The following is a 23,404-nucleotide window of genomic DNA, read 5'->3' on the forward strand; positions in this document are numbered from 1 at the left end:
ATGGCCATGTAGTTCTTTCCTATTTTCTGTGATGTGTCCATGGGTGGCGCAGTGATAGGGGAGTGTCTGACCGGCTGGGTGGGAGGAGCTATAAACTAGCTGGGTGTTAGGGACAGTGCTGGAGCTGTGGCAGTGAAAGGAGAAGTGCATCATGGGATTGGTTGGATACAGGAAGTGCTACATGCAGGATGGAGACAAACCTGAGGGATTTGAGTACATGGTGAAAACGGATCACAGGAGTCCAAATTAAAAAGTAAGAACACGTGGAAGATGTACAAGGTAAGCAACTGTATGAACTTATCTGATAAAAACCATAATAATCCCAGAAATCCCCTTAGTGGTTGTCCAGGCTTTTACTATTGATGACCTATCCTCAGGATATGTCATCAATATCTGATGTCAGACCCCCGCCGATCAGCCATGCACGTGCGGTCTCTCTTCCTGTCCTTGGCAAAGACCATAGACAGCAGCAGTGAATAGTCTCCTCTTACAGCTGATCGGCGGGGGTGCCAGTTGTTGGACCCCCGCAGATCCTGAGGATAGGTCATCAATAGTAAAAGCCCGGACAACCCCTTTAAAGTGAACTCAACAAAGCGTGCCCTACTTCTGGATTCTGATAATGTTTATCCTTTGTCATGTATAGTGCTGTTATGGAGACTTTGAGGATCCAGAATACCAGATACATTTATATCCCACATCTCGAGTTTCCTGTCCTGGTAATCAGCCTGGGGGAAAAAAACAAAACACAGCTCAGGGTACTTTCACACCACTTGTGATGTGAAGATGCCGGATCCGGAAATCCGTGTGCAAACCGATAGCATTTGTAGACGGATCCGTCTAACAAATGCATTGAAACACCGGATCAGTCTCTCCGGTGTCATCCGGAAAAACGGATCCGGTATTTTTTTTTTTGCATTTTTAAAGTCTGTGCATGCGCAGACCGGAAAACTGGATCTGTTTTGCCGGAACACTTGATGCTGGATCCGGCGTTAATGCATTTCAGTGGAAAAAAATGACTGATCTGGCATGTGTTCCAGAATTTTGGATGGAGAAAATACCGCAGCATGCTGTGGTATCTTCTCCGGCCAAATACGGTAAGAGTGACTGAACTGAAGACATCCTGATGCATACTGAACAGGATGCTCTCCATTCAGAATGCATTAGGATAAAACTGATCAGTTTTTCTCCATTATCGAGCTGCTAGGATGGAGCTCTATGCAGGAAAAGAATAACGCTAGTGTGAACGTACCCTCAGTGACAAGGTGGCCCCTAAACACAGTTTTATGCCACAATAGTGGTGTTTTAAAATTGCTGATTTTGTCATACACCATTTTTGCTGCAAAATCTGCGCCTTTTCACAAGTGGTGAGAAAAATATTGTGGTGGGCAGGTCTGGCTCGTTTATCTTTATTCACACTAAGAGCCTGGCGCATGACAAGCAGGGAGATGCGACAAAACCTAGAAGAGCCGTGCACCTCTACATAACTTTGTTGCACCCTACGGCGGCACAGGGTGAAATCAAAACGGGCGAAAAAGAAGCCCATCTTGATAATTTTCCCCTTTACTGGATATCCCATGAGGAAAACAAAACCACAAATTATTTTTGAAACAACTTTATTTAAACTTCATAACAAAAAAATACAATGGTGTAAAATACTGCAATAAAAAAAGCAAGATCTAACAGCACAAACCTCTGAATTCTATGGGAGCTTGTGGAGGAAATACTGAACTGTGTCTGAGCACAACCCTAAAGCAGCAAACACGTCGTGTAGAAAGTGACGTCATCTCACTACTTGGGAATAACTGAAGCTGCCTCTTGTGGGACATGGCAAGTTTCACAAGGACTAGCTCTGTGCTGTAGAGAGATTACTGGTGAACTACAAGGCAGAATGTCAAAATGGCCGCTGCCACTGCATGTCGTGTGGCAGAACCAAGCATTTGCAATCTCTAAATAAGCAGCAGTGCTGGATCAGTAAGAACAGTCACACCAATAGCATTGTAAACAAGCAGGTAACACATCCATAGGATAGGCCTCTGGCAGGACCCTCATTAGCATTGAACAAGGACTTACAATTATTCTGGGGTCATGCACAACATGGTACGGGGCAACCATGGTGCCCCCCTCCAATTATCATGCAGACTCCACAGTTGGCAAATCGCACTATTCTTGTTTAGGGCTCATTCACATGAACGTGTGCCGGCTGGCCCCTGCTGTGGACCACAAATTGTGGTATGTGGACACAGGACCCATTCACTTTATTTGCGGTGCAGAGGCACGGACAGTCTTCCGATCCGAGCCTCTGTTCCGCACCACATCTCCCAGTTGCGGTGCCCATATATTGCAGACCCGCTGTTTGTGGGCACAGCCATGTGCATGAGACCTAAATGACGGAATGGGAAGCTAGACTCATTACCCTGCACAAGGCAACAGTGGCTCAGTGCAACACACCCTATTCTGCTAGGCCTATCCTGTTGACATGTTCTCGTTTAGAAGTTTATCATAGTAAGCAGTCTATGTTTGTGAGAAATCTTATTAAGCGATTTCTTAAAATGTGGCTATATGGCACCTGAGTATGATGGACGCCTCTGAAGCATTTGAAAAATGTTTTAAGGGCTATGGTAACCTTTGTAGACTTTTTTTGTATTATTGCATTCTACCTGATGGTCTCCATTAAAAATTTTAACGTGTACCCAAGTTAAAAAAAAATAATAATGTTTGCATAATGGCTGTGCTTCATTGTAGAATCATAACTGAAAGAGCAGGTCTTTTTTGTAGCTTTGCGAATGTCTTCCTCGGCCTTATGATTCCCTGTTTCACTTGCACAGCTAGATGCACGTCTCTTAAAAGCAGGAGGGCAGTACTGTATGCAATGATGTCATTTCTCTTACTTCCCACTATGTTTTCTTCTACAGAGCTCAGAAAGGTGAGAGAGATTAGACTTAGGCTACTTTCACACCTCCAGCATGAATTCTCTGGATCTGGCACTGCCGGATGCAACCGGAATGACTACCAGCCCCATTAAGTATAATGGGGTCCAGTGGAGATTTGGCCGCATTCCGGCAAAAATGCTGAAATCTGACTGAATGCTGCCGTTTGTGTCCAGCCGTTTCCCGGGAACTGTCTGCCAGATTTTTGTGTCGCAGGTGTGAAAGTAGCCTTCCAGACACACAGGAGCCTCTCTGCTCTTCAGAAGCAGTTCTATCAGCCTCAGGAACTCAGCTAGCTCTGAAACGCACCCATTTTATGTGTGTTACCTCTTCTGACTGAAAGTCTGGTGTAAGGGAGACCTTAATGGCCATGACTTTACAGCTTTTTTTCCAGGCGGATGCAGGTAGTGTCTTTAAAATTATTATTTTTAGAAAGAAATTCCATTTACACCATTCTCTAAATGAAATAGGGTGAAAGTAGAGTGACTCTAAACAATTTTTATGTTTCCCCCTCCCTCCAAAATGAGTAGAATGCAGCAACAAGAAAAAAAAATTGCCCCCCAAAGTTATCCACAGCCTTTAATATATGAGGGCACATATATTGGTAATCCTCGTGGCCAATCTGAACCATGCAGACTACAGATTACCACAAAGAGCCCTCACTGACTGAAGAGATAATGTGCTTAATGTTGCCTCCTATTTAGAGGGTGCAAATATAGGTACTATCTCACTTGTATTAAACAAATGGGGTTTTAAGAAAAGCAATAGTGTCCCAAATGAGGATGTCAGACTGAACTTCAAGAAACTCAGGGGCCAAGTTGTCTCAATGATTGATCACCTCCTCCACTTATGGCACACGATTAGGGGGGGGTACATACAACCTCATACAATGTGCGCTCCATCTAGGTGAGGAGGTAAGTGCTCATCGTTCTTAAATGCGAAACTCAGGTTATGGTAAGATATGTGGATGATTATAGATTGGGATCATGGATGGCACATTGGTTGCAAAGGGCACTGGCGGCTGCACTTGTCACCCACTATTGGGGCACACTGCACCAAAGAGGGCTTATGCAATGTTAACACCACCTTTCAGATCCAGCCCTCAAATACCAATTTCCAGGCCTGAGGCCACTTTGCCTGCAGGACGGTGCATGAGGCTTGCTTGGTCTGGTAACCCCATCCCTATAGATTTCCATAGCAGTGTATTAACTTTTGTGGCACCTTCTCTTAGAGAAACACAAAACTGAGACTTTGAGAATTGAGTAATTCACTATCATCACTGCACCTGGACTTTGTTGGAACATTTCTGGCATAAAAGGGTTGCATCAAGTTTAAAATGTTTATGTAAAGCAAATGCGCAAAAAAACAATAGTCCACTGCCCCTAACCCACTTGTGTCCGTTTCCTAGCTCAATAAAAGTAGCATTGCTAGAGAAATAGGGGAACAAATGCAACAATTTTGGCACAAAGAAAGCCTACCAATACTTGGTGTAAATTTAGACAAAAGTGTTTAGCCAAATAAATTCTAGAGGGCCAACTACTGGTAGATCCTTAGAGTCTACATTTTACACCTGGGGGTGGAGTTTGACACCAAAAAATCTCTTTGATAATCTGTCTCATGGTCCGCCTTCTCAATCCCTACACAGTATCAATTTTAGGGTACTTTCACACTACCATTATTCTTTTCCGGTTTTGAAATCCGGTAAAGGGTCTCAATACCGGAAAAAAAACACTTCCGTTTTGTCCCAATGCATTCTGAATGGAAAGCAATCCGTTCAGTACGTCCCTTGTACGGTATTTTTTCTGGCCAAAATTCCAGAACACTACCGCACTTGCCGGATCCGGCTTTAATTTCCATTGAAATGTATCAGTGCCAGATCCAGTACCAAGTGTTCTGGAAATTGCTGCTTCGCCGGATTCGGTCTGCACATGCAGTTTTTTCTAGCTTTGACAAAAAATTTAATACCGGATCCATTATTCCGGAAAGACTGATCCAGTATTTCAATGAATAAGTCTAACGGATCCGGAAAAACAACATATCGGTTTGCATACAGATTTCCGGATTCTAACAACGCTAGTGTGAAAGTAGCCTTACCTGGAGTATTCCTTTTAGTTTATGTGAACAGCAAAATACTAAAGAGAAGATGGAAACTAATGTTAATGTTCTAAAGGATCAGATAACAACTGGCAGAACACCTCCGGTGGAGCAACGGTCACTTATTGCGAGTTGTTGGCTAGTGTCCATTGTTATTAGTCTCGGCTAACAACGCATTTCAAAGCATAAAGCCCCTTCATCAGGCGTCCTTGAAGAGCATTGTCACCTGCTGCTAATATACTTGATGTGTACATGACTATGAAAGGTAATGGGTAGCGCCAACCGATATTTTTGCCTGAAGATAATTTTGCTGAAGTGGCAAGGTTTATGTACGCAACTGACTACAAGAGCAGTACCTTGTACATAGAGAAAGCAGCCAATTTGTGGGCCCCACCATGTGTCTCAGTGCGGGTAAACCTAGCTGGATAGGTTTGTGAATACTGGCCCAGCTGACAGAATGGCTGCTCTTCTCTGCTAGCACAATGGACACGTGCATTTCATTCATGCATGAATTAATCTGCCATAAAGCAGAGGGTTTAAGGATTTTACTTTTCTTTTTTTCTTTTTCTTTTTATTTGCTAGAAAAAATAAACTATGTACGAGGGAATAGCCTTCATGCGGGAGATTCTCATGTGTGATGGGGGAAGAAAAAACCCTGTAGATTTATAAATATGTATCGTTAATAAAATAGAAAGCCATTCATATTCTTCTCCCCTCTTCATACCGACCCACCGTTGGCCCTCTGCCCATCTGGTCTCTTGATGAAATAGACTTGCATTGAGACCTATCGTCGGTGCAGTTCATTCAGGTTGTGGTTGTGCAGGGTCTGCCGTCGCCTGTTCAGGTTAATTGTGTTCCTTTCGTGATTGGCGTTGTCCAGCGTGACGCCGTCGAAGCTGTACTGTGTGGATGGCATGAACTGTCTGAAGATGCTGACACTGCCGTGCCAGAACATTGGTTGGGGTAGATGTCCCACAATGCTCCACTCCTTTGTTTTCGGGTCAAAAACCTCCACCACATCAGAGAGTTCAAATGTGTTGTCATAACCGCCTGACACGTAAAGTTTTCCGCCCAGAGCAGCCAGGCTCCCTCCAACGTGTACCTGAAATTATAAGAGAATCAAAATGTTAGGCCTAATGCACACTACCATATCAGTTTTGCAGTCCGCAAAATCGCAAATCCTGGCTGTGTGCATGCCATGATTTTTTTCCAAACTCCTCTAGAAATGTCCTATCCTTGTCCGCAAAACAGACAAGAATAGGACATGTTCTATCAGTTTTGTTGGGCCCCAGAATGAACCTAAGGATCCATTGAAATAAATGGGTCTGCATCTGATCTGCAAAAAAAGGCCTTAATGGTTTGAGCAGTGTACAGTCATGGATGATAACACAAGGAAGGATATTCCTTTTGAGAGGGATAGTTTGCCATGCAAATGATAGGAAAAAAAGGGACTTGAATGGGTCCGCGAACCGTTTTCCGCGAAAATAATAGGACAGGTTATATTTTTTTTGACGGACTGGAACCACGGATGACAAACGGTGCATTAGCAGAGTTTTCAACGGACCCATTGAAAGTCCATGGGTCCGCAGAAAATCACGAAAAACGGCACAACGGACATGGAATAAAACAACGGTCGTGTGCATGAGGCCTAACGGAAATGGGACGGATCTGTTTTGCAGCCCATAGACTTCTATTATGACGGAATGAATAACTGAATGCCTCCAAAAGGAATTCAGTTATGCATTCCGTTATGGTCCGTGGTAACGGAATCCATAACGCAATTCAACTTTTACCAACAAACGAAGTGTGAACGAATTTTATAAGTGGAAATTCATCTCTACTCCGCACCCTAGCAGAGTCATCATCATGTAGGGTTAAATAATTTCTATTAAAGATGTTATCCAGAAAAAGATATTTACTGTATGACTTATCCTCAGGGGTGCGTCATCGGGGACCCCTGCCAATCAGCTGTTAGAAGAGGCCTTGAGCGCTGCAGCCTCTTCCTAGGCCAATGACATCACTGTATATCGGTCACATGGCCTAGTTACAGCTCAGCCCCATTTAAGTCAATGGAGCTGAGCTGCAGTACCAAGCACCGACACTATACGATGTACAGCGCTGTTCTTGGAAAGCTGCCAGCGGCAGGGGCGCTAGGACTTGGACCCTCGCTGATGTGATAATTTCATGGATAACCCCTTTAACTCACAGCCAGCAAATCTTAAAAATGGTGAGGAATTAAAAGAAATCATTTTCAAAACTTGGATAAATGTTTCATTTTACACTAAATAATTTTTATTTCCATAAAAACAAAAACTCTTTAAGCTGGGACTTTACATACTGTTGTATCTTTGAAGTTGCACAAACCAATGTATTTATATAGTTTGCAGCAGTCATAAGCCAAAAACCTAAGTATGGCCCAAACCTAAGGGAGCTTTGTGTTTGATGGAACAACAGATCCCCTTCTCTAACTCCACACAATGTTAGTGGCGGGCAATACATCACCTGCTTCATGGGAGGGATTTTATTCCATTCATTCTCCTGCGGACTATATACATCCACTTCTGCTGAATCATCTCTGTACCAAAAGGGAATAAAGAGAGAGGTCAGAAAACCGGTAACAAAATGAGCAGAAGAGACACAATGAAAATAAACATGAATAATGGCATCCTGGCCTGCACTAATCCCGTACATCCCCGCTGGAGGCCAGCAATAATCTGGCCATAGACCACCAATAGCTGTGGCTCCCTCAGTAACATATACATCTGGCTCAGCAGAATACACTTTAATAAAGCAGAGGATAAGCAGCTGCCAGACGCCACGGGTGCCACTTATTTCCTACAGAGACAAATGATCAAAGTCTACTTACGTGATTCTGCTATACAAGCTGAGGGGCAGATCCCTATCTATGAAGCAAAGTCAACCCATTTAATTCTCAGGCACCTATAACCTTCCCATCTCCTTTTTTTTCCCCTTCTCTGTTTCCCTGGTACTAAATAGGAGTTTTTCTAAAAACCCTGCTTGCCGTCCGTGAACTCTGCGGTTTGCCACGCTTGGTAATCCTCTGAACAGTCTGCACTCCAGGGCTCCAGGCAAGCCATTTACCTAGAAGAGCTGTGTAGAATTAATACAACTGTACCAAACCTTCAGCTGTGAGAAGTATTAAGTCTATACAGATTTTCAGGCTGTGGATGGAAAGAAGAATGTTCCCATTCACAAACAGTAAGCAGAGATCTTGAAAAAGGTGAGTGCTTGAAACACAAAGTACAGGAGAGCATTGCAGACATTTTTTACTATACAATGTTTAAGATCAATGTACGTAAAATGTACAGCCCTTAGATTACTAATCATACAGGAAAGAGGTGCTCCAAACAGCAGGATCTCTAAGTTCCACTATAGTGCCCCCTACGGTTGATATGCTCTCTTATTAGAACAGGATTTGTTGGTTGTTCTCTTTCTGTCCATACACACCATCGCGGTGCAGTCCCTATTACGTGAATGGGATTGTGTAGCAGCACGAGGCACCGCCACTATATAATGTACAGCACTGAGCTTCGTATAGTATGGAGGTCACAACCTCTCCAAACCGCTAACCGATAGGGGTCTCAGGAGTCGGATCCCTACTGATCCGATATTGACTTATGAGAACAGGCCATTAACGTTGTAATCTCCGAAAACCCTTTTAAGCTGCCTGCATATCTCCTATGGCACATAGGACTGGGTGATTAAGTAATTCAATTAATTGCCATTTACATTAACTCCACTCCCGGCCGTTTAACCCCCTAAATGCCATGGTCAACAGTGACCATTGCAACTAGGCAGTTAGCCAGAAAGAGGGGGCTCCCTCTGTCCCCATTCATATGATATGTTGCCATGGCCTAACAAAGGCCCCGGGACCTGCCTATTAGACTGCGCTGCAGGCAGAGCCTAATAGACAGCCTGTCATTCTTACAGACTGTAACCCATTGGCATACACGGTATTACCAATCGGTAGTAACTGGGGACTGATACGTAGCTGGCACCTGGACACTGGACGGGCTAAGAGAAAAATAGTGCCACTTTTGGAAGTGAGAGTGACAGGCTAGAACACAACACACTGGGATGTTAGCCAAGCGGGCAGGGAGCTGATCCTGCAGATATTTCCCCTGGTTTTATTATAGGAGAGCTGTGTGTGGCAGGAGCAGGTGAGGGGCATTAGCTGTTACCAACAGGCTCCGGGCAGCTGATGTCTCAAGAACGCTCACTGAAGAAAGACATTCAGGAGACATTAAGAGGAAAACATGTGATTTATTCCGCCACGACATAAGGCCTTGAGGACCTTCTCCAGATCACACAAGGCTGTCATTCTCAGCATTGTTAATGTTCTGTGGGTTTTAAGGGAACGCTATGTTCTTGCAAGGACGACATTGTTCCAAGATTGGGATTCAGATCCTACGGCTGGTTAGATTTATATTCGTGGCACTTAGGGAAGTCTGTCTACACATCCATCTCAAACAAGACGTAGGAACACAAAGCAGCCATATAAAAAAGTTATAGAGGAGAACAGTGCAACGCGGTGGACAAAGCACGGGGAAGGCTCTGCTCACATTGCTTTACATTCACAGTAGGTGGCCTATGTATCCATAGTCCTCCATTCAACTAACAGGTGCAAAAACAGCACCCCTCTGACCTCTGTCAGCCTGGTACACATCTTTTCTTAAAACTCTGCATTGTGCTGTTCCTCTGCTATTCCTCCTGTTTTACTTAATTGACAACTGGGGAAAACCATTTCCTTAGATCAGGGATGCTCAACCTGCGGCCCTCCAGCTGTTGTAGAACTACAACTCCCACCATGCCCTGCTGTAGGCTGACAGCTGTAAGCTGTTTGGGCATGCTGGAAGTTGTAGTTTTTACAACAGCTGGAGGGTCGCAGGTTGAGCATGCCTGCCTTAGATCATGGTGCATGCCCCTACACAGTCTTCAGCACTGACCGGACAGATTGTGTAGCGGCAAATCCTATTTGCAAGGGGAATGATAATTTATTCATATACTTCCAGAGGGAATAACAGGACAGTACAATCCACCGTTTTAGGAAAAGATATTCCAGGATTGTTATTTCATGGGGAATACAATTATTTCCTTCAACAGAGGGGTGTGGTGACAGACTGAAGGATGTATCTCCCCTGTATATCCCTCTACAACCATGGCCAGCCGAAATCTCTAGACTAGAAGCCAGTTAGTCCATACCGGGGACCAGTATAAATGTGAACAATGCCAGATTAATATATAATGAAGGGGAAGAAGTTTAGAGCAGGTGTCAATCTTATATTAAGTAATAGCTTATCCTCAGGATAGACCATCACTAGCTGATTGTCGGGGGCCCAACACCCCGCCAATAAGCTGCTCAACTATAACTCTGGAGCCAAAAGCAGACAGCTCAGTTTACATTGTAGTGGACCGAGCTAGTCGCTGAAGTGCTGCTCCCATTCACATCAATGTCTGCTTCCAGAACCGGAGCTATGGCCGAACACCTGATGAGCAAGGGTGCAGGGTGTCAGAACTTCCTGAGGATAGGTCATCACTTAAAGGGAACCTGTCACTGGGATTTTGTGTATAGAGCTGAGGACATGGGATGCTAGATGGCTGCTAGCACATCCGCAATACCCAGTCCCCATAGCTCTGTGTGCTTTTATCGTGTATAAAAACCGATTTGATACATATGCAAATTAACCTGAGATGAGTCAGAGCTTGAAAATATGACTCTTCTCTGGTCACACAAGTAAGATATGACTCTTTTGTTAATTTGCATATGTATCAAATCGTTTTTTTTACACAATAAAAGCACACAGAGCTATGGGGACTGGGTATTGTGGATGTGCTAGTGGCCATCTAGCAACCCATGTCCTCAGCTATATACCCAAAATCCTGGTGACAGGTTCCCTTTAATAAAAGTGGACAACCCCTTTAAGACCAGGCCTGGTAGAAAACTATTCCTGTCTTGGCATATATTAACTGACAATAGGGCTATAGAATATTTTCCTGCAGATATATTCAATACCAGTGGGTTTCATAGTCTGTGGATCTCCAGCCGTCAGATCTAGGCTGGGAGTTGTAGTTTAACAACGGCTGGAGAGCCGCAGGTTGCAGACCCCTGTTTTGTACTATCCAGTCGGAAGATTGGTCACTCACCTGACAAAATAAATTAATCCATTTAGTGTCACAGTCTTCGGTGCAAAGGACCACGGGGGCAGACGCCCACAGTTCACCAGTGACCACAAGTCTGTTTCTGGGTCATAGCACTGCATGACCATAGTCTCCTTGCCTTCTAGTGACCCAATAGCAAAGAGTCTGCCCCGGCAGGAGGTGGTGGAGCAGTTATCCATGGGGTATAACATCGGCCGCAAGGATTCCCAGGAATCAATGGTGTGGTCATAGCGCTCGGTGCTGTCTGAGGCAATGACATAGAGCAGACCCTTCAGCACAGTAGAGCTGTGGTATTCCCGGGGCTTCAGCATCGGAGAGACCTCCGTCCATTCATTCACACTGGAATTGTATCTCCAAACACAGTCATAAAGTCTTGAACCATCAGAACCTCCTGGAAAAGAGGGAGCACAATAAAAACAAATTATTCTCTAATGGTTCTCTAGATATTCATGAGGCCATACAACAGGCTGACTGAGCGGACAGTCCAAGCCATTTCCTGAGTGTCGAAAGTGGAGAGGAGCAGTGTTGGAATGGCGAGAGATTGTGGGGTAACTAATGAATATTCACTGGAAAACCTCTCAAAAAGCAGCTGTCAGCAGATTTGTACCTATGACACCGGCTGACCTGTTATATGTGCGCATGGCAGCTGAAGACATCCGTGTTGGTCCCATGTTCATATGTGCCCGCATTGCTGAGAAAAATGATTTAATGTTTTAATATATGCAAATGAGCCTCTAGGAGCAACGGGGGAGTTTCCCTTACACCTAGAGGCTCAGCTCTCTCTGCAGCTGCCGTGCCCTCTCCACTTTGATTGACAGGGCCAAACATTTCCACTGCCTGGCCCTGTCAAAGTGCAGAGGATGCGGCAGATCTTGCACAATCCTCTGCAGTTCTCGCCTGCACTCTTCAGCGCCGGCCCAGGCACGCTCAGTGCTCTGTTTACTATGTGCAGAGGACATGTGCCGCGGCTGACCAGCAGAGGACAGCGAGCCGTGGCGTTAACCGGTTCATGCGCACTGCATGTCTGTGCCTCTGCCCATAGTAGACACAGCACTGCGGGTGCCTGGGCCCGGCTCAGGCGAGAACTGAAGAGGATGGTGCAACGATTGTATCCGTTCAGAACGGATCAGTTTGCATTATGAAGAACAAAGTCAAAACTGATCCGTCCTTACTTACATTCAAAGTCAATGGGGGACGGATCAGTTTTCAATTGCACCATATTGTGTCCGTGAAAACGGATCCTCTCCCATTGACTTAAATTGTAAGTCAGGACGGATCCGTTTGGCTCCGCTTCGTCAGGCGGACATCAAAACGCTGCAAGCAGTGTTTTGGTGTCCGCATCCAGAGCGGAATGGAGGCTGAACGGAACCAAACTGATGCATTCTGAGCGGATCCCTATCCATTCAGAATGCATTGGGTCTTAACTGATCCGTTTTGAACCGTTTGTGAGATCCCTGAAACGGATCTCACAAACGGAATTCAAAACGCCAGTGTGAAAGTAGCCTAAATCTGACGCCAATAATCTGATGAACAAGCAAAACGCTTGTTTTGTCTGGTAATACATGGTTGATGGTCATTTAAGTTATCATTTGTGGGCAGCATACAGTGTCGTCTATACAGCCTCTGCCGTCCACAAACAATGATTCAGTATGGGGAAGAGCGATGACATTGGTAATCACTACTCCCCCTACTGTGGAGGGGATCGCTGCATGTAAAGGTGTCTCCTCCGTTGACTAGCAGTCGATTGCCAGGAAGGAACGCTTCCTTCCCGAGCAGTGTACAGGGGAGAAGCCATTAGGTGATGGAGGGACTGGAGGCTCCCAGACACAAGATCAGGTCTCTACCCGCTCATGTTACACTATAGAAAATAACTGACAGGTGCCAGGAGCAGCTTTACCGGGTGGTCTTCTAGAACGGCCCAAGAACTGCCTGATCAGCATAGCAGGGAAGCTGAGGCTGCACTACAGAACTGGGGCTTGGATAGACACTTATCTAGCCTTATACCACCTATGGTTTGGCTTACCTTGCAACATAGTTTTGTGCCAAAAATTTGGCACAGACTGCTGCATCTTAGGCCACGTCCCCTTTCCCGCTAAGCTACGGGACAGATCTAGGTGCAGCGAGATCAGAAAATGCAGCCCGATGTTCTGACATCGGCTCAGCTATAGTGAGGCAAACTGCTATTTCACATCCACCCTTGGTAACCACGTTTATGCACACAGCGGGGGAGGGGTTGTCACTTTTTATCCATTGTTCGTTCCTAGACACAGGGCAGGTCATTTCGGAGGCCCTCATTCTGCAGTGTGAGAATACAATCTTATACAAGGAACCATCATACAAGTAAGGTAATGAATGCACTGACAGCGATGGATCGGAGAAATGTAGTAAATTGATATATCAGCATCTGTTGGCAGCAGAAGGGCCGCATTGTGAGTGTGACAGCAGCGCAGCCCCTCACACCTCCATTTCTAACTGGTGTTTATGAGAAAATCCTATGTAGTCCTCAGCGTTCCTGCACCTGCTGCACCCGCTCTCTGGGGAGTCACGCCAGTCACATTGTTATAAATAGCCCCTGGTTGGGGGAAAGGGGCAACCACAGAAGGCACAGCGCCAAGATCTGAACACCAACCAGGCTCTCTGCAAAGAGTAGATTCTTATATTTCAATGCAAACATGGCAGCACACTATAATAATGTTACGTCCCCCTCCCCCATACACAGATGTACAGCTCAGCAATGATCTATAAGGAGCCTCCAGTCCGTGTGCCTGGGTAACGTGGTACCGGTCCAGAAAGAAGAGCAGCAGAACACACAGATCAGCGCCGTCTCTTTGAAGCCATGGTTGGCCAAATCCCAGGAACCAATGCTCCTCGAAGTTTGTTACTGGCACCTAGCCCATTGAGTCGTGTGCTCCTGAGGCCTATGATAGGTCTGACCGTCGAGCCAGCCCTGATCCAATACACCTGGTAGCTGTTTCCTATACTATTTATCCATCGGATAGTATTAAAGAGGACCCGTCACTGGAATTTTCTAGTTTAATTAAATACCTTTCCTGCTGATGCCAACCCCCTGTTTTTTTTTTTTTGTTTTTTTTTAATATCGCTCCTATGCCTTGCTGTGCCCCCCTACAGTTTTCAGTATGTTAATCCCGAGCATCAGTACAGGGAGGAGGCGACGCCAGGGTTTCTCAATGGGTGTCTCCTCTCTGGCTGTGATGCTCCGCTATGACTGGATGGCGGCACAGCCAGGGAGAATGAGACACCCATTAAGAAACCCTGGCGTCTTCTCCTCCCTGTACTGATGCTCGGGATTAACATACTGACGAATAAACTGGTCTCCCTTAAGCTGGTTCCATTTCCGAACCTCTCAGTCACCAGGAGAGCCCCCTACCTTCAAATGACCACAGCATCTCAGACATTAAAGGGGTTTGATGGGATTTTTAACTGATGACCTGCATAGGTCATCAGTATCTGATCGGTGGTGGTCCGACACCTGGGACCCTCCGACGAATAGCTGTTTGAGAAGGCACCAGCTCTCACAGTAGCGCTACAGCCTTCTCTCAGCTCAATAAGCACATCACTGTACATTGTATAGCGGCTGTGCTTGGTTGCTCGCTCAGCCCCATGCACTTGAATAAGACTGAACTGCACCTGGGTCACGTGACTGATGAACGCAATGTCACAAGGCCGGTGCCCTCTTCAACATCTATTTATTATCCCATCATCTATTTATCCCCAGGACTGTGACTGTGACGAGGGGACATCCTCTGCGTCTGGAGGAAAGAAGGTTTGTACACAAACATAGAAGAGGATTCTTTACGGTAAGAGCAGTGAGACTATGGAACTCTCTTCACAGTCAAAGTTCCAATAAATGTTGATCGCACTGCCTATGAGTGTAGGGTTCCAATCCCAGATTCTTATTCCAAATGCGCAGTTGTTTCACCTTGTAGCCAAACAATCGGTTACCAGAGGCTGGTGCACTCACGTACACCTGCACCCTAGAGGGAAGTTATAACACAAATAGTGAAGTTCCGCAATTAGCAGGTTTTATTCTACTTTTTAAATTTCAGCCTTAAAATCAATATGTTTTCATCAAAAGTCCACCCGACCCGGGTTTCGCCAGTCCAGCTTCGATGATGAACATATTGATTTTAAGGCTGAAAGTTACTCTGTGTGCATTCCATTTCCGTATGTCCGTTCCGCATTACAGACAAGGATAGGACTGTTCTATTAGGGGCCAGCTGTTCCGTTCCGCAAAATACGGAATGCACACAGACGTCATCTAGGTTGCTAATACAGCTTAGATGTTTATACAGCTAGACCTGCCAATAACCTTAATACAGTTCCTATGTTTGTGTGTTAACGACAAAAGGAGTAATTTACAGTGACTTCATGTTTGGATGTCATATAACTGCTATATATTGTGTTCACAGAAGCAGAAAAGATAATATGCCTTTAAGATTCATTATATGGATGTGAGGTAAGCTCAATGATACAGCAGAAACTGAAACCATAGAGTTAAACTGTTGTTGCTGGGCAGGAGTCTTGGCCAATCACAGCCAACCTCACACACAGCCTGTGTGGGAAATTCCCTAGCAGGAGCTGCTGGAATCATTCACCACAGAGAAGCTGAACAGACATTCACTCCACTAAGAGCTATGTTTTATGGAAGCAGAGGCCAAAATAGGCATTTAAAACAGTTATATAATGTTCCTACTGTTCATATAGTGATTAGAATTGTATACTGAACCAGTTATATGTGTATTCACTTACAGTTCCACCAATTGCAATCTACAAAGTTTACAATCCAAATTAGAATTCCATATTGCAAACCAAATTGCATACAACCATACCAGATCATACTCAACCAATCTGCAAATAGTTACTACTAGGGTTGTCCCGATACCGATACTAGTATCGGTATCGGGACCGATTCCGAGTTTTCTCGGCGGTACTCAGCCGCCGATACCCCGCCCCGATACATAAATAGAATACTATGGGCGGGGCCCGGTGCAGTCACTGTACTCTTACACCGGGCCCCGCCGCTCACCGAAGTATTTATAAACGTGAATCCTTATCCTGTTGTTAAGTTGAACTAACGCTGCCCTCTCCCATGTTCCCCTGTATCCCCCTGTATCCCCACAGCACTTACTTAAGCTTCCATAGCAGGCAGAGCGGACGGCACCAGTAACGTCACTCACTGACGTAGAGCGCCTGCTCCGCCCACTTTATGAGTGAAGCAGGCGGAGCAGGCGCGCGACGTCAGTGAGTGACGTTACTGGTGCCGTCCGCTCTGCCTGCTATGGAAGCTTAAGTAAGTGCTGTGGGGATACAGGGGGATACAGGGGAACATGGGAGAGGGCAGCGTTAGTTCAACTTAACAACAGGATAAGGATTCACGTTTATAAATACTTCGGTGAGCGGCGGGGCCCGGTGTATTGGGGGACACTGTTATGAGGGGGATCTGTGGATGACATATAGCAGTGTCATCCACAGATCCTCCCCATAACAGTTCCATCCACAGATCCCCTATAACAGCACCATCCACAGATCCCCCACCAAATAACAATGCCATCCTCAGATCCCCCCACCCCATAACAATGCCATCCACAGATATCCCACCCCATAGCAGTACCATCCACAGATCCCCCATAACAGTGCCATCCACAGATCCCCCATAACAGTGCCATCCACAGATCCCCCATAACAGTGCCATCCACAGATCCCCCATAACAGTGCCATCCACAGATCCCCATAACAGTGCCATCCACAGATCCCCATAACAGTGCCATCCACAGATCCCCATAACAGTGCCATCCACAGATCCCCCATAACAGCACCATCCACAGATCCCCATAACAGTGCCATCCACAGATCCCCCATAACAGTGCCATCCACAGATCCCCCATAACAGTGCCATCCACAGATCCCCCATAACAGTGCCATCCACAGATCCCCATAACAGTGCCATCCACAGATCCCCCATAACAGCACCATCCACAGATCCCCATAACAGCGCCGTCCACAGATCCCCCATAACAGTGCCATCCACAGATCCCCCATAACAGTGCCATCCACAGATCCCCCATAACAGTGCCATCCACAGATCCCCCATAACAGTGCCATCCACAGATCCCCCATAACAGTGCCATCCACAGATCCCCCATAACAGTGCCATCCACAGATCCCCATAACAGTGCCATCCACAGATCCCCCACATGACAGTGCGTCATCCACAGATCCCCCAAAACGGTCACATGACATTTAAAAAAGTATCGGTATTCGGTATCGGTGACTACTTGAAAAAAAGTATCGGTACTTGTACTCGGTCCTAAAAAAGTGGTATCGGGACAACCCTAGTTACTACTAACTGCATACTGCGACCAAATTCAATAAGTGAACTATTAGACCTCAGATATACCTCTCAGGGAGATCATAAAGTGCTTAAATAACTTAAAGTGAGAGTACAGATACTAAAGAGAGAAATATATCCACCATTTTATGTTGAATGACAAGATTGAACAGTTGAACCACCATCTTATGATATCTTTTCAACACGTGTTATGTACATGGACTATCTGCTGCGGATGCGGCAGTGTTATATATGAAGAAAAGTTGAAGTTAATAAAGAAATTATTTCAAGCATTTGGTGGGCTCTTTAAACCTACTACTGTTTCCATAGAACGGCGCTAGAGGAATTACAGAGTAATAGACAGTCTGGTTAGACTAAAAAGTCAGAGATATCAGAATTCTTCTAATGCCACAGCGCAAAAGACACTTCATAGTTCTGCGCCTGCCACACAAAATACATACGGTCGTGTGCATGAGCCCTAATACAGAGCCATATTGTGCTCCATACTGTGCAGTACTACAGGCTATTCGATCTTATTCCTACCAAAGCAGTGTGCCACTGCATGAATGCAGAAACATACACAACCCTTTCTCCTAACAGAACCTAATAGAAGAGAAAAGTTCTATAGACTTTATATTATTGAGAAATTCTCCAGCACAACACAGAATTTCTTTATAATAGAGCGCCACATAAAGGTAGAACAGGTGACCACGGCTCTGTAGTATGCATGAGACCTACACCACATAAGTATTGTATGGCGGTATTATCAGAGGCTCTTTACGACACTTTTGTGGCCTCCATCAGGTGAGTAGGGGCCTTTGGATATGTTCTAATATTTAATAGGGTTGTCTGAGATTTTGATACTGATGATCTATCCTCAGGATAGGTCATCAACATCTGATCAGTGGGGGTTTGACTCCCAACACCCCTGCCGATCAGCTGTTTGAAGAGGCTGCTGCGCTCCGGTGAGGACTGCAGCCTCTTCCTAGGCTGTCCAATGGTGTCACATGACCTATTTGTCGCTCAGTCCGATTCAAGGGAATAGGCCTGGGATGCAATGCTAAGCACAGAGACTATGAAACATACAGTGTTGTGCTTGATGAGCTGCGAGGAGTACCACAGCAGGGGTCCCAGGAGTCAGGCTCCTGCCTATCAGATATTGATGACCCATCTTAAGGACAGGCCCTCAATCTTAAACCCCAAGACAACCCCTTTAAGCCTCAAAACATATTCAAAGGCCCCTACGCACCTAATGGATGATTTCCCAGTGTACATGCCAAAAGCACACAGCAAACTGTGTCAGTGCCCCCTTATACAACTGAGGATGGGGGTCTATTCATTGCACAGCTGATTTTAGGACTGAGATAAGGAGCAAGAATTCATGCCGATGCCTGAAAAGCATCCCTGGCTGCCAACTATGGCCATTCCACCATAGGGAAGATCTCACCTGTGACATATATGTCATTGCCCAGCGCTGCAATGCTGTAGCCACCACCCAGGTGATCGGGGAACTCCGCCAGGTACCTCCACTGCCCGGTGTGTGGGTTATAACAGTCCACAGTGACCAGCTCATCGCAGTCCTGGTCGCACCCGCCAACCACCACCATGATCTCCGCCAGGCCAGTGGACGGCCGGGGCCTCATACGTTCACAGGGCAGGTCATGGCGGTCATACTCGCTGGACTGGAAGGCTCGGGCTTCCCCGATAAGTCTGAGGCATGAAGGACTGTAATAGACCAGGGGGTCGCTCTCCACATGGGCCAAGAGGTAGAAGCGGCGGATGAACGGCAGGCGGACATGCTGGAAAAGCTCGGGCCAACGGTGCTGTCTGTGGGGCAGGTCGGACCGAACCCAGCGCAGGATTATCTGGTAGGCAGTCTCCTCTTTGTCCACACACAAGCGGTCATCCATGATGTATTCCAGCATTCGCTGCCATGGCAACCGCTCTAGCTCCCGAGCTTGTGCCAGCTGTGCCATGTGTGCCAGGATGAAGCGCTTGGTGCTCTCTGCCAGGCCTCGGCAAGCGTAGGCCTCAGCGAAGTCCTGGATCTCCAGGCAGTTGCTGACATCCAGCTGGCGCTCCAGGTAGGCGCAGCAGGCGTCCTTCACCGAGGGGAACTGCAGGAGGTCGGCAGCCTGCAGCAGTGGCTCCACGTTGTCCCGGGTCACAGTCACCCCCCCGGTGTAACAGAAATCCAGCAGCAGGCCCAGGATAGGCCCGGTGACGTGGTGCAGCTCGACCCGCTCCGCCTGGCTCTCCTTCAGCCTCCCAGCAAACATGGCGCGGAAGTAAGTGCTGGTGGCGGCCAGGACCGTGCGGTGACAGGGGAAGTCATGGCCGCCGGCACTCAGCGTCATGTCAAAGAACTTCTGCTCTGTCCGAAGCTCATTGATGCCGCGAAGAAGATGCAGGGCGTGAGAGGAGTCGAAGAAAGGAAGGGAGGACTCGGCCGAGCCCGGGGAACCCGGGGGCGAGGAGGAGGAGGAGAGGAGCGCTTTGTCCATAGTCAGCGCCGGATCATCTGTGGAGAAGGAGAGAAATTGAGAATGAGATCGGCAGGGCGCTCACATGCTGTAAACCACCTTACACAGCGCCGCCATCTTTTGCCGGCACAACAAATAAAAAAAAACACAGCAGCAATGTGTTGCCCATGGCAACCTATCACAGAGCAGCTTATATCTGCAACTCTTCTCTAGCACAATGAAAGCTGGAATCTTATTGGCTGCATATGTACTATAAAGCTCCATACTCTGGAGCAGTAATCCATGGTAACCAGATTACAGCTTTTATTTTCCAATCTGCCAAAGGCTAATGGAACTGGAATCCGATTGGTTGCTAAGGACAAATTTGATTTTTCTTCACACTTTAATGCCTTCTACAAAACTGGTGTAAAAGAAAACTGGCTTAGTGGCCCATAGCAACTAGTGATGTTACATCCAAAGTCACTTTGTTCAACACTTCGGATTAAGGGCTCCTGCACACAAATGTATTTTCTTTCCTTGTCTGTTCCGTTTTTCTTTTTTGCTAATAGTGTGCGGAACCATTCATTTCATTGGGTCTGCAAAAAAACATAAGTTACTCCGTGTACAGGCCGTTTCCTTATGTCCGCACGTCCATTCCACACAAAAAATAGAACATGTCCTATTACTGTCCACATTACGGACAAGGATAGTACAGTTCTATTAGGGGCCAGCTGTTCCGTTCCGCAAAATACAGAATGCACACGGACATCATCCGTATTTTTTGCTGATCTGGTTTTTGCGGACCGCAAAATACATGCGGTCGTGTGTATGAGCCCTAATACTGCATGGAGATCCATCCCCGTACAGTATTAGAATGTATGGGCTCCAATGAGCCGAAGTAAGTTATTCACAAAGTCGCCCGTGACTTCGTTTAATAACTTCAATAGTGGAAAAAGATAGAGCATGACCTATGGCGGACAAAACTAGGCATTTATATCATAGGGCTAGCCGCGCGTGTTCCGCAAAATGCGGAATGCACACAGCGGATATTGGTGTTTATCGGACCCGTAATTTATTAACCGCAAAACACATACGGTCGTGTGAATCCAGAGGTGTAACCCCCACCTATCAGACAATTCTCACAAATATCCAGCAACTAGGATGCAATGGACTGGTTTGAGTTGCCAGACTTGTGATTCTACCATTATACTCATTAGGGTACTTTCACACTAGCGGCAAGGAACTAGCCTGTTAGATCTGTGCTGCCGCTAGTGCACGTGTGCCCCCGGACTACCGCTCTGGACCCATTGACTATAATGGGGGCGGGCTGGAGTCAATGGGGCCGGAGTGGCAGTCCGGGGGCACGCGTGCACTAGCGGCAGCACGGATCTGACAGGCTGTTCACCTGCCGGAGTTCCTTGCCGCTAGTGTGAAACTAGCCTAAGGCTTCCTTCAAAAATTTTAGTTTTTTTGTTTTGTTTTAAAAAAAAAAAAAAAACTGACTTTTTTTTTTATGTAAACATTCCTTTGCCTATGGGAAAAAGCTACAGTGCCAACTGCCAAGAGGTATCTCCCAAGGAAAGAAACCCATCTCGCCAGCGCCACCTTGTGGAAGTGGCTCCTAGGTGGCGCTAGGGAGAAGGTTCTCCTCCTCTTTGCATATTACTAATACATTTATAAGAACACAATGATCATTTATATTGCGCCCACATATTCTTCAGAACTGTACAACTGGAGAACGCAGCAGACAGAGAAGCAGGTAACATTTCCATACTGCAAAACAGCATCTTCCAATGCTCTGCTAATAAAGTAATGGCTGAGCATTCATGAAACGACAGCGCATTTACCCACTGAGCCGGACGCTGCTAGTGGGTAGAAGTGAACAGGTAGATGTGCCCATAATACTGACCTGTGGGTAACACTATGTGAAGAGTACCTCTGGAGTGGCGCGGATCCTGTGCCAGCCTCTGCCCGGATGCTGCGCACAGAGTGGCTGCCGTCTCTGCTCCACAGCTGCTCACATTACAGTACAAGGGTGGCTTTGTCATTGAGCGTCCGCCCAGTGGGCGGGGCCAAGGAGCACGTGTCCCAGGCCGCAGACAGACTGCTGCCAGCGAGCATGGCGCGCCCCGCTGTTAACCCATTAACATTGGCACGGAGCCGCTGTTCCCTCTAAAGCCGTGTCCTCTGGAATTGAAAGAGTTACAAATTCCAAACTCCCCAGCAGGCAGAGCCGTTACTGGGCTCCTTAATCCTCATTAGCGCGCTGGTTTAACCCTCTCGTTTACAGAGCGCAGAGCTTAGACGGGAAACTGAGAACAGAACCATTGTGTCCGCTAAAGCTGTGCACTCTGGGAGGGAAAGAGTTAAAAGGATGTGCTGCTGGGGGGGCGGGGGCTCCACCCTGAGTATCTGCTCTCAGTCTGCAGGGACTCCAGAGCGCGCAGTGCCTCCGACCATCTGCTCTTGGTGACACATCATCCATAGGCAGAACCTTTCCTGCCTGCAGGGGGCAGCATTTTGGCAAATGTCTATTGATAATAAATGTGGCAGAAATCGAAGCTCCGCTCACTGAGGCGCAGGTTTACAGCACGATATAGTGACGAGGTCTCCTGGAGGCAGCAGGACACGTCACATCCACTCACCCAGAGCACTGCTTGTACAGACAGCGCATTGGTTATATGGTGCAGTGCCAGTTCCCTCACATTCAGTGCAAATGTGCTGCTATGAAGATGTTGGTCACTGGATCTGGCAAGCTTATAAGGAACCTGTCATCAGAAAACAATAAATCAAGTTTTTATGTGAAACATATTTTTAAAGATTTTTTTTAATTTTCCATGTTACTATGGTTTTTGTTTTTCAAAGAATCCTAAAATCCTGCAGTGTTGGCCTAATAGGTTTGCACAGATGACTTTTCTATAGCCATCATATCTTCACAGGCAGGATTACAATGACAGATATCACCTATAGATAAGCTGTGATACCTCTTCACAGGTCACAGAGCATGCCTAGAAAAATCACCCATAGAAGTCAATGAGGTCTCCTCCTGACCATTGTGTCTATGGCTCATGGTGGCTGCTGTAAAACAATTCTCTAAAATGCTGCTAAGAACAGCTCAGACAAGATGGCAGCCCCCGTAATCACGTTCAGAAAATAGAATAAAAAAAAAATCTACAATCATAAAATAAAAATAAATTAGAAATAAAATAAAACAAACAATGTACATCACTGGTTTTAAAGGAGTTGTTCAGCCTATCCTGAGGACATCATTTGAAAGGGGTTATCCCATGACTAATGTGAAAAATGATAATCAGACATCATATAGTACATGACAATCTTTTTCTAACAAAGCTAGAACCAGCCCTGTACCTCACATGGATCCAGAGATCTCC

General features: G+C 46.3%; 1 protein-coding gene across 3 annotated transcripts in view; it reads right to left on the minus strand.

Annotated features, from left to right (window-relative positions):
• Positions 1 to 5,588: 5,588 nt before the first annotated feature.
• The window catches only part of KLHL21 (kelch like family member 21), a 33,507-nt gene continuing 15,691 nt past the window's right edge, over positions 5,589 to 23,404 (minus strand). For 2 of the 3 annotated variants that reach the window (XM_040429883.1, XM_040429879.1), the window contains exons 2-5: positions 18,998 to 20,071; positions 11,187 to 11,592; positions 7,524 to 7,596; positions 5,589 to 6,123 (exon numbers count right to left, since the gene is read on the minus strand). In XM_040429883.1, the coding sequence (XP_040285817.1) occupies positions 5,806 to 6,123; positions 7,524 to 7,596; positions 11,187 to 11,592; positions 18,998 to 20,054 (1,854 nt within the window). In that variant the 5' untranslated portion in view covers positions 20,055 to 20,071 and the 3' untranslated portion in view covers positions 5,589 to 5,805. Of the gene's footprint in view, positions 6,124 to 7,523; positions 7,597 to 11,186; positions 11,593 to 18,997; positions 20,072 to 21,921; positions 22,076 to 23,404 lie in introns of those variants that run through there. The other variant, XM_040429875.1, reaches the window with a different exon arrangement.

The sequence above is a fragment of the Bufo bufo genome, chromosome 1 (assembly GCF_905171765.1).
Source record: "Bufo bufo chromosome 1, aBufBuf1.1, whole genome shotgun sequence".
Lineage (NCBI taxonomy): Eukaryota > Metazoa > Chordata > Amphibia > Anura > Bufonidae > Bufo > Bufo bufo.